Raw genomic sequence first — 12756 nt, 5'->3', positions numbered from 1 at the left:
TTTCAAGGTTCAAAGTATAAATTCCCGTAGCTGCAAAAGCATATTCCGCATTTTGAGGTCGTAGATACACTGTGAGAGTTACTGCCAGATCTCACTATTCGGTCAGAAAAAGTTGCTTAAGAAATGGCGATGGGTACCTTCAACGAACGACCTTCTCTCTGGTCTCTCGCTTCAGTTAACCCTTGTAAGGCTTTCTAAAGAGATATAAATGCTTTATTGGAGAGTTAAGAAATTCATGTCATCCATAGGATGCTCACCAGATTATGGGATTGTCAAAATAGAAATTTAAATGCCAATTTTCTTAAATATTTAAGATGGGAAAATGCCGAGAGTCTACTAATAAGAAGAACATGATATCATATTCCAAAATTCACTAAAATTAATCATGTAGTTTTTTCTGGAATTTTGTTAACATTTTGACATATTCATTTTTACAATTACACTCTTCCATGAAAGTTGATTTTATTTTAATTATTTTCCTTCTAAGTACGTGACGCAAAACATTAAAATATATAAGGCTATTTATATCTAAAGTTAAACACATACCTTAGAATAAAATTAATCAAACAAGACCTAGCGTCTACTTAGGAATTATCTAATCTGTATAAATATAATAGTACTGTCTGTTGCATGTCCATGTAACTACTTCGCAGGATGTGGATGGATCTTCACCACATTCAACATGAACGTTTGTTGGGTCTATGTGAAGATACATGCAAATTTGCGGTTTCACATTTTGTGTTTTGCAGTTTTTATGGGCACTTTTTGCGTCTTTTACAATTACATTTAACGGAAGTAACTATTCATGTCCTAAAATAACCTTTCATTAATCATAACTTCGTTCCAGGTGACAGGTAATCCATCTATTGCAACAATACAATGGAAAGTTGCTGTTTTTTAGCGCCAAGCTACACAGTGGAATCAAACCCCGGATTTTAGCTTTGTTGGTTCTCTAAGTTCATAACGGTTAAAATAACGTTATAGAAATATACTTTTTATTTGGATTTTTTTTATCTTAACCAATACTGAACATATTCTTTTCTTCACTGATAACTAAATCTGATCGCTAACCCACCGGCAGACTACATAGATCAGACATCTACGTAAGTAGATAATGAAAATCTGGTCACGGTGACTTGATTTTCTGAAAGACCGCAATTTCAGAATGTAAATAAACCTATGTAAATTTTCAACAATATTTACGGTAATTTCCAAATAAATCAACATTAAAAAATCACTGAAAATCATAGAAATTGTTGAAATTAAAATTAGCTTCAGCCCTAATCGCTTATTTCAAATTTTATGTTTTAGAAAACCTTTTAAACAATCTTGAGTCTGAGAGCTATATGACAGATTTAAATTTTGAAATTAATAACTCGAAACTGCTGTACTACTTATAGCTCATTTTAATAAATACTACTTAGTCTAGTCTTATTTATATTTAAATACCTTAGTTTGTTAACGTTACCTTTCAATTTGAGAAGTTAAGACTAAGTTTGAAGACCAGTCAGGCCATCTGGGAGATGTTTACCCAATGGTTTTAACATGTGTGGTCAAAAAAATTACATTCTGAGATTCTGGAAAAATGGAAGCCTATTGGGGGGGATATTAATATAAACTATTGCAGTAATTATCGAAAATCAGCCATTCATCTGCACATGTGACTTTTAAAGTGATTTGTGAAGAAAACAAATTGAAACTTTAATGAGATTTCAGGACTAAAATTAACATATACACTGAAGACGGGAATCGCCATGTTCTAAATTTCACAATCAGGCCACAGTCTCAGCACAACTATGACTTTAATATCATTTTGTTGGTCTATTTCAGCTTATTTACACTTGGTCCACAAGTAATAGTTAAAAAAAAAGCCATGGAGAGCAAGTCATAAAATGATAACCTGAACAATGCTGCACCATCAGCAGTAATTGAGTTCTAACAGAAAGTAATATACCTATTTCAGCATGGTGATGCATGTGGCATGCCAAGTACAGGAGAGTCTAACTATATAGCATGTACATTAGTATAATAATAATACATGATATGAACACTAGTGCCATACCACAACTATGTATAGTGGTACCATACCATCGCTATGTGCAGATGTGGTTTGACACAGTTAATGTCCAAAATCTGCCTTGATCAGTACAGAGATTTGGCCTGAATCCAATTCAACTGTTTTGGGATGTTCAGGAACACATCTCATGAACATAAAAATAGTTCTTAAAATCTCACTACTTTTGTAGATGCTATGTACAAAGTGTAGTGGTCTATTCCACCTAATGTATGATACTGATTGGTAGAAAGTGTTGATGAGAGAATCCAAGCTGTCATTAACGCTAAAAGTGGATTCTAACCTACTAAAATGAGTCTTAAGAAGACCTTTTTCAAGTTGTACTGTCTCAATACCTATGTACGTGTACTATGTACGTATTATGTATTGGACAGTTTAGAAAATTGGACAGTTTAGTTATTTACGCTACTAATCTGTAAAACAAAGACGGCATTTTGTAATTCTTGAAAGTGCCATTAATGGTACCTTGACGCTCTTAATGACTATTCTCTTCAATTAATGATGTAGTTCTGATAAACTGATTTTATGACTGAACATAAATATTTTAGTTAAAATTTAAGGGTTTTAACATATCTAACGGCTACTCTAGTGTTTGTTCAGCGATAATGTGACATAGGTTGAGTACCTTATTTAAAAAAAAGTTTGAAGCCTCACCACGTCGATGCAGTCCTAGTCACCACGTTTGATCATACTCTCCCTGACGACCGTGCATCTTCACATTAGCTTTACAGTGTAGTTTCCATTGGAAAAGGCTCTGTCGTAAGGCTGTCATGTTCAAAGCACTCCCTTCATCTCTGCTGTCTTTTCATAATACTTCTAGTGTATGAGAGATACGGTTTTTAGCACCCATTTCAACAGTCCAACCACACAGAAATCCATAAACACTACATCTGAGGAGTGGACCAGCATGTATTCGTATATAATAGCTTGAATACCTGTTTCATCCTCTACCTGCTTGTGGTATGCAAATGTTGAGCAGATATGCTGTGAAAGTAGCTTGTGTGGGTGTGACTCGTGTCACTTTTTCACACGGACTTTCCATGATTATGTTGCATATTTATTACCTGGGTCATACCCACTGATCCTGGTATTCATGGATTCTCACTTGTTCAATACACCGTACTGTGCTTACCACGTCTTTGGTAGAACTTATTGCAGATCTCCTTCTGGGTGGTCCTGGTACACAAAACTGATCAATATTCTTTTGTTTCCAGCTATATTAAGTACAAGGAATATACCCTTCTCAAAAGCGATCAACTTTTAATAGTATGACTACCTACAAAACACCAAACAATGATAAAACGTGGTTGTAATACATTTCCGTTTCACAGCAAATTTATATCGGCTGTGGTTGTTACGAGACTTGCCGATTTACATTTTAAAAATCGTTTTCACATAACTTACCAAACTTCTGTAGATAAATACACTTGCTCAATTCAGTGCATATTTTAATGTACGTGTATGATACTTTAACCATTACAGGTTCTATCATATAAATTTCTGATTTATGAATTATTTGTGCGTAAACGAATATTTTTGGAATATCTTACTAAAATATCCAAGATATTTTCAAAACTCAGAGTGCACGTGCACTTTACAACAAATCTCTAGTGGTCCGAAATCCATAACTTGTTCAATAGACGGTACCATTAAACTTATAACGACTAGTCACTTCAATTAATGATGTAGGTGTACTAAGTTAGAACCAAAGTGACTTTATGAATGAACTTAAATACTTTTATGTGACTGTTGAGAAGAAATTTCATGGAAACAAAGTGTCATTTATAATGCATTTCAAGCCTCGTATCTATTCTTTTTTTAGGAAAACTTTGTATTTAACCTCTTAGTTTCTGAATTTAAATAGTTTAGTTTATTTATTAATACAGTCTTCATCGTTAATAAAATATTGTTATAAATAAATGGCTAAAGCTATGAAATCACACTAATGGCTCAAGGTAAGTCTGAAGGCTTATAACGCTGAAAACTTGGTTTCGATACCTGTGGCGGGGAGAGCATAGATAGCTCATTGTGTAGCTTTGTGCTTGATAGCAAATAAACAAAAAAAGATATGAAAATCCAGTTTGATTTTATTCATGATTTCTTTATGGTGGGTGGGTGAGTGGAAATGTGTAATATTTTTCTAATTCAGCCAAAACCTAGTTTTGTAGAAAAAGTTTATTTGCAAGAAGGAAAAGAAAGCTCTAAAAACAGTCTGCACCCTTAGGAACCTCACTGTAAACTTAGATTTAGCACAGAGATAAATTACTACCAATGCTTGAAAATATGTATTTTAAAATCTTTCAGTCTGTATCAGTAGTAAATTTCTGAAAACTTGCAACCTTCATGTAATGTGTTTGAATTAAATTTATCCATACCGAAAATATATTTAACGTATTCGATTCAGCTCGAGGTCATTAGAAGATACACGTTCTAAATAATAGTTACGTTTAACAATATGCTATTGTTTAACATTTTGAACAATAACGAGGTTTTATTATATTTCTTTAAAAAGTCGCTACTTTGTCTCTTTCTGTTAACATAGGACATTATAAAACAATGATTGAATCAATGGTCAAACGCATGTATGTTTACTTAAAGTGCATTTGCTTCAAAGGGCTTTAGTTAGGTTTCTATACACTTCTGAAAGGCAATCTGTAAAACTTGTCAGTGCCCTAAAAGAACATATAGAATTTAATACTTAAAAAATATGCTGAAACCAGGAGTCTACTGATAGGTTAAGGTTGATATCAGCAACCTGATGGATGATAAGTTCACCGTGATTTTGTAATAAAAAAAATAGACGATTCTTTCGTTAATATTGGATTTCAGCCACTGGACAGTCGAGATACTAACTACAGGCCTCTCTATTTGCTGCTAGATTCTAGTGGAAGAAATGTAAAGTAGACCTTCCCGATGAAAGGTACAGCTAGTGAGTATCTGGGCAGATTCATTAATTTTCCTAATGCAATAAACCCGGGCCCAAGCTACCCAACGTATTCTTATGAGTTTGGATGGCCCATTATTTAACAGTGTGTAACATTTGGATGAAAACAAAATCTTATTGGAAGAATATCGTTGTAGAGTTGAATCCCTGATATGATTTAAGTAATAAATTGGTCAGTTTCAAAACTCTAAGGCAGTTTTCCTTTGAAAAATACAGGGATGAACTGTGTGGCCTGCGTAGAAAAGCATGTCATGGAATGACAGGAAAGGTCTGTGACGATATCCTAATCAACAAGTTTATAGAGGGCTTTCCAAACGTGCCCATGCTGCACGACAGGAGAAAATTGTTCGTGTCAGCTATGTAAAACAAGAGCTGAAGCGATTCATCTTCTGACTGCATGTTCTTGAAATATGTCAGCATCTCAAAGGGCTTGTAATTGACCCAAATCTCCATTGTTGACCATTGCTATCTTACAGTCGTACTTGCACCTAATGGATAGGCTTAACCTGTTTCCATTCTTACATAACTGCCATGAAAGAAATGTACCTCTAGACAGGCCTCTGAGTAAGCGTGTGATTTGTTTGTTGGTTGAATTTTGCGCAAAGATACTCAAGGGTTATCTGTGCTAGCTGTCCCTGATTTAGAAATGATGGACTGGAGTGAAGATGATTAATCAAAACCACTCACCGTCAACACGTGGGCTAGTCTTTTACCAAATAAAAACGGGCTTGACAGTCACATTATAACACCTCCACTGCTAAAAGGGAGAACATATTCGATGAAGGGATTCGAACTCGTGACCCACAGATTGCGAGTCGAGTTCCCTAACCACCAGGCTATGCCAGGCCATAAGAATTATGACTCATCTGATTAAATTACAAACAGTCTGGGTTCTGGAGAAGAACCTGTACATCCTTCCGTAACAGATGAAAAAGTTTACTGATAGTCAAAAGCAAGACAGTCTCACGTTAGCTGAAAATATGCAAACCTGTCTTTTCATTTGTCCTGAACTTCACTAATAATGGATGTTTTCTCAGATCTTGACTCAAGCACTGACTTCTTAGGGATGGACCTCGTGCAGAAGATATCTGCTATTATGGCCTTTGTAACATGTGAGTCGTAGCTTTCCAGGAAAACCATCCATCGCTGGGAAAACAGAACTGAAATAGTAGACTCAAGATTGCATGTACAGGAGCAAATTATTAATCTACATAATACACAACGGATATTTTATGAAACTGCAAACATAAAATCAATGGTCAATGATTATGCCGATAATCACGATTCAGAGCAAAGATAGGAATTAAGTAAGTCTCTAGTACAGGTTGCAGATGTATTTGTGGGACCAGATGGCCATTGATTAGGACACACTTAACTAGTGATCACAAAGACCCAGGTGACGTGTGTTTATTAAACCAACCACTACCCAAGCCTCCTTGGAATACTAGAGATGTTACTAGTCTCTAAAATACAATACAAATTTTGTAGGATATTCTGTTATATCACCAACAGAGTTCTTAGTCATCCCTAATAGCGATTGTGAAGGAAAAAAAGAAGGAACACCATGGTTATATATTGGTTTTACGTGAGAAAATGCCATAACAGAATCGGTGCTTTCCTCTTTCAATTAACAAAAAATATCTAAATGCACTGTAAGGATAATGTCAGCTCAATATATTAGACTTTGCCGGTAGAACTAGGTGGTGAAAGCAGATATAACACAGCTTTTAGCACTCAAGATGGACTATATTTATTGCATGTATTATACCATCCTCTCTCTTAAGCAGAAGATGAAACTTCAATTAAGATAGTTGCAATAGTAGATATCTGCTTATGTATGTGAATAACACATTGATGTTTTTCCATATGTTTCATACAGCTTGTGAGAACTACATATGTTAATGGTCAAACTGTTACACCGGGTTAGTCACCCCTCGGTCTGACATAATCGTATCTTTCTATTTATATTTCTGATTTCCGTAGGTTGATAGCGCTTTCGTAGCTTTAAGAGTAGCATCAGGTACCACAAAACAGTATAACTGGTAAATTTCGTGGTATGATTATTTCTATTAGTATAAAATACCTGCTCTTTGTGCGGGGTTCCAAGATCTTCTCATGATTCACAGAGGCCACAATGTACCGATCAAGCTTCTCCATTATCTCCAATTACTTCTATAACTACTTCAAGAGGGGGATGGGGGGGGGGGGGTCGGTACGTGAAAAAATATATAAGGACATCCGTCCGTAGTATCTGAAGCACTTGTGTCAAGTCTGGTCCAGCTAGCTTTTGAGGGGGGGGGGGGTGAACACAGTTTTAAACATTGTGCGTCAGGTATTACAAATTAGACGAAGAACCAAAAACCTAATGCCAGATTCTGGTTCAGCGAGTCTGAAAACCTACTTTTAGACCCCCCCATCTCGCTTGAGAGAATCTCTGGGGACGTTTTAGTTTCCCATGATACTCCATTGGTAGGAGGAGTACTACGCTATATAAGTAAAACACACACGCACTCGGGCCATCCCGAATTCCCCTAACAGGTATGGTCCTGCTAGCTCCAGAAATACGCGAGGAGGTAGTTAGACATACATACACACAAATATATGAGCTGAATTAATATGGGATTGTCAATAGGTTTACCGATTTTTCTTGTGTCCATCGATAATGTCTCTTTGTGTTGCGAAAATGGTTTCCTGTGTGGAGTTTGTTTTTAATAATAGAACTGGTACATCACATGTTTTATTTTCTGAAGATCGAGGAACAAGAAAGGCTTGAATTCATAACTTGAACAGTACCGTTTGTATCAAATATAACGAAACACAGTTCGACTCTACTCCTTACATTTGTTAATGTTGTTTTAGCACAAATATACACAATAAGCTATATGCGCTAGGTAGACCGCGGGGAATCGAATTCCAGATTTTAGCGTTGTAAGTCTGTAAACTGACCGATGACCCACGGGATAGAGGAACATGTTTGGATTGTGATTCCATAAAAATGACAGAAAGTGGATACAATGGTGCTAAAATTAAAGTCAAATCAGTTGTAATAGCAATAATATGTCTTAGGGTAAATTGCTGGCTGTCAAACGGTACAAACCGAAAATTTTAACCAAAATCGCCGTGACTGAGGGGGCTCACGAAAAACGATACATTGTTGAAGTAAGAAATTTGATGTTTCATTTGCCTGTTGTTTATGATAAATCAGATAATACAATTTAAAAATATTTATTAACAAAAAAATATAATTATTTATTCGCTATTTTCGTAACGCTTGCACGTGTTTGTAATGTTCATGCAGCGAAAAATGTTAAATCATCTTAGAGTCCTTTCTAATTTATCGAAGGATGTTCTGCCTCGACGGTAACATATACCTGTAATTATTTTCTTCAGATCCTCTGATTGGTTCAAACTGATACGTTTGAATTTCTTTTGATATCGAAATTTACGTCCATTTTGATTCAGAAATGTGCGCAAAATACTAAAAAAAATTAAAGTATTCCAAGATGGTTTCGCTGAGATATATAGTCTGTTCTATTTAGCGTAATTATATCACATATAATTCTGGGCCGTCTTTGACGTCACCCGATTTTGCACCATTATCATTGATAAACATATGTATTTTTTATTCTTTTTTTTTAACTGAAATCTAAGGAAATTAATAGCAATGATAAACATCAAGCAGAAATAAAGATTTTTAATTATGCATTTAAAATTATATAGTACACTAGATGTCACTATAAGGAAAGCGTTTTACCAATAACACCTGTTTTCATTTCAATAGTCGACAGTGATACGGTGAGGAGAATTGCAAGAAGCAGTAATATGTTTTCCCTCCTACTTCTGATAACTTTGTTAAATGCCAGTTTTGGTTTACATTCTGCCAACAAGTTTTCATCACAAGTAGATCCTGATATATTCAGAAATGTGGTAAGCTATTCACTGTAGATGTAAAAATTCAGTAAAACTTTATATCATAACAATATCCGTCTGTATATGCTCTAGTCACAACAAAACATCATTGTCTCATCATAAAAAAAGTACATTAGTTTATTAGTTTAACCACAGTTTCCTTGTGCGACTATGTAGTTGGACATGAAAAATGCAGCTAAAAAGCTATAATAGATAAGCTAACATGTCTAAATAAAAACTTTATTTTATTTCATGAGATCGTTCGTACGATTACCAGAACTCGTGAAAGACAAAACGTAATCTGAAATTTTATTTTTATATGCCTCTGATTTTTAATCTGAAATGGATGAATTAAGAGTGATGTGAAAAACAACTGCAATTTATGTTATTTTTATCATAAATTTTAGCCCTATTGGTTTCTAATGCTTCACCAGCTTTCGGCATTTGAAGTGAAACTTTCAAAGTATTCTGCTGCATATGTAAATAGCGTTTCATATAATCTTATAATCTTTTGTTTCTCGTCGTCCAGCTCGACTGACGAATTATGGTATTGAATGAAAGGCCTTTTAGGCAGTGATTGTGGGAGACGAAAGATGGATCTGAGATGCTATTTTTACAATGCTCTTATTGTTTCATCCAAAATTAACGAATTAAGAAAAGTATGGGGAAAAACTTGCAGTTTACATGATTTTATCTCTACTTGTAGACCTATTGGTTTCTGATGCTTCGCAAGCTTTTAGCGTTTAAACCATAACATAAATTATTAGTTAGTTATTTCGTTCGTTTGTTTTGTTGTTCATCATGAAGTTACATAATGTATTATGTGTGCCGTGCTTACAACGCTAAATATTGGGTTTGTATCCAAACTCGTTGTTTAGCGTTATATGCCTTCAGGAGGTAATAAAGTATTAGAATTCATGAGGAAAAAAAAACTGAAACTAAAGTAACTAAAAATCGTATTTTGGTAAATAATAATTATCATTGTACAAAAACTAATAGAAAAGTAAAAACTGGGGGTGAGAGGTTTTCTCCAAGGTATGGTTAAAACGTAAATTAAACATGAAATAAATGCAAGTAAACACATCTTGAGTAAAGTTTGATTGAACAAAAAAGTTGGTGAAAAACTATTTCCAAGTAAGTTTTCGTTAATTCCATAAATATACTGGGTGTTTAATTTGCGTGCACATAAAACTTTTAGAAATATTGTTGTTTGCACAAAAATTAAAAATAAATTTTGTAGTATTGTATTTAGAAAACATAAAAAATAATTTTGTTTTAATAACTTAGTTTTTTCAGAATAAATTGTTTTTTATATAGGTTTAGTAAGCCTTACACGTTTAAATTAATAAAAACTTCTGTCATATGAACTTCAAGGTTGCATGAATAACGCATCTTGTGAAATCTTGCATTATATAGTGTAATAACATCGGTAAATGTTTATCCTTAAACAAAATAACACCAAATTTACTGCAAAAACATGGATTGCCATATTTTCCACTTCACTTACAAAAGTAGATGTTAATAACACATGAATAGTATAGAGGTGGTTTTAATACCGATGTTTGTTTTTTATACTTATCTATTTACACTGATATCGTTCAGTATTATTAACTCAAGCTACCTACTCTGACACAGACTTACAAACAATCTAATGGTGATATAATTAAACAAAGCCACAAATAAGAGTGAACTACCTAGACTTTCAGTGGGTGGGTTAACAACCCAATCAGTAGATGAACTCAGTAGTCCATGTTGTAGAAATACTACTTGTCTTGGATCTTTAAAGGATTTTATTCCATTAGGAATACGCTGTACACCTAAGATGTAGCCATCGGATGTTTGTACACTGTATTCTTCTATTGGATATCCCTTACTTCGAATAATCTCGGACTACATAGAAATATAATGTCTTAGAATCTGTTTGAGAAAAGGACTGGAAAATTCTACCTCTAATTAGTCATTTTTCATCTGTGACATCATAGAATTATTAATTTGAAAAGCATCATTACTACTTACCGTATATTGAGTTGTCATTACTACATATTATATAGTAAGGAGTTGTCTTAAAATAGTTGGTGTACAGGCTTCACAGTTGCACAAATGTTATAACGAGTTTAATCTCAAGACTCATCTATGGTACAAATATCAAAATCAGTGTTCTTAACTTGAAATAGCCCATTTAAAAATGTCTTTCTTGCATATCAAGTGTAGGATACTAAGGACTCTAACGTCATATATATATATATATATAACTCAACTATATATATAGTTTCATTATAAAATTTTGTGATAAGAAAATATTATTTTTTTGTAGTTGAGGGCTGGCACAAATATAATTTTATGAGCTACTTTTTAATTTTATAATTTTTTATTACAGCACGTCATATTGAAATCCTGTTCCTAAAGAATAATTTTCAAAAAATTATATAATTATTTAGAATATTTAAATTTTACCACATATTAATTTTTTGTACCATTGATAAGCACTTACACAATTATTATTTATGTGCTTGTTGAATTAACATCCAAAACCAGCATTCAGTTTCAGTCATGTATTTTCCTAATTCTCTCTCTCTCCAATCTGCGAAACATTTGTAAAGTTAAGTTTTTTTAATTCAGAAATATTCACAGCTTTGCTATTGATATGGGACTTACAAAACATTTATTACTGAAATGTTATATTAGTTTACAGATTTCGAAACAAGTTTTCCCTAGTTTTTAACTGCCGCTAAATTTCCTTGACTATTTGTTTGGCCAAAGGCATTTATTTAATTAATTCAGAATTGGCCATAAAACTCCCCATAACTCATCTAATTTCTAGATAAGATGGAGGTTTAGATCAACCACTGGTCCATCATAGCCACTTTACGAAAACAAACAAACAATTAAAAACTTACGAATTATTCACTCATAAATCGTAATGGTTTTTTTTCGTTATACTTGGTCTACAAATGTTAAGATAGGAAACGAGCCGGTCCGTGGTTTCGAAAAGGCTGAGAAACGCTGGTCTAGAGAACTAACTTTGTGTAATGCTGTGTACAACTATATTTTATGATATAATTTAAACAATACCTCAGGAAAACTTCAGTCAGTTGTTTATTATTGAATTTAGAGCGATAAGTATTAGAAGTAAATAGATTATGATGGCACTACTACTTTGTTGCTAAACACAACTGTGTACCAAAACTTAGGTAATTACTTGTTCTTTTCGAGCGGTAACTTGGGATTGTGTATGATCAGAAAGCTAACTACTGGCCCATGTATATGACATGACGTTACAGATGATTAAATGTTAATTAAAATGCTTAACATTATGTACATCACCATTTATATTACTCTTCGTTTTGGTTTTGTTTATGTAAAGAACTATTTTCTATGTGTTTATAAAATAGTTTGATAAGTACTTATACATATATTTCCCGTTTATTGCTGCAACATAAAGTCGTTACTTTAGTAACGTCCGTTACTACTCTGATTGTACTAAATCTGATAAATATCCGTACATCCCAGTCAATCATTGTAATTGTAATATGTTGGTGATAAGTTTTATCCAGAGAACAGTCTAGTACAAAGAACAGAGTACAACAGAACAAAGTACATATAATCAGTAAGTAACAAACATTTCAAGGGTATCATTCATTATCATAAAAAACAAGTTATCACAAACTTTGAAACCTGGGTGGAGTTTTAAAAGCATACTGATCATAAGACAAATATCCAAAGACCTCAAACTTAAGACTAATCGTTACTATTTAGCAATGATTTTTGAAAATGTATCACTTAAGACTGTAGCCTCTAAAGAAAAGCATTTATATATATATATATATAT

At 33.6% G+C, this 12756-nt stretch overlaps 1 protein-coding gene across 1 annotated transcript in view; it reads left to right on the top strand.

The window, feature by feature from the left end:
- Positions 1 to 12756, top strand: part of LOC106472347 (gastric triacylglycerol lipase-like) — a 38170-nt gene that overhangs the window by 14465 nt on the left and 10949 nt on the right. Inside the window, exon 3 of the mRNA XM_022400940.1 lies at positions 7002 to 7060. Within this exon, the coding sequence (XP_022256648.1) occupies positions 7002 to 7060 (59 nt within the window). The remainder of the gene's footprint in view (positions 1 to 7001; positions 7061 to 12756) is intronic.

The sequence above is a fragment of the Limulus polyphemus genome, unplaced genomic scaffold (assembly GCF_000517525.1).
Source record: "Limulus polyphemus unplaced genomic scaffold, Limulus_polyphemus-2.1.2 Scaffold5265, whole genome shotgun sequence".
Classification (NCBI taxonomy): Eukaryota; Metazoa; Arthropoda; class Merostomata; order Xiphosura; family Limulidae; genus Limulus; species Limulus polyphemus.
This window is presented reverse-complemented; position numbering and strand designations above follow the sequence as displayed.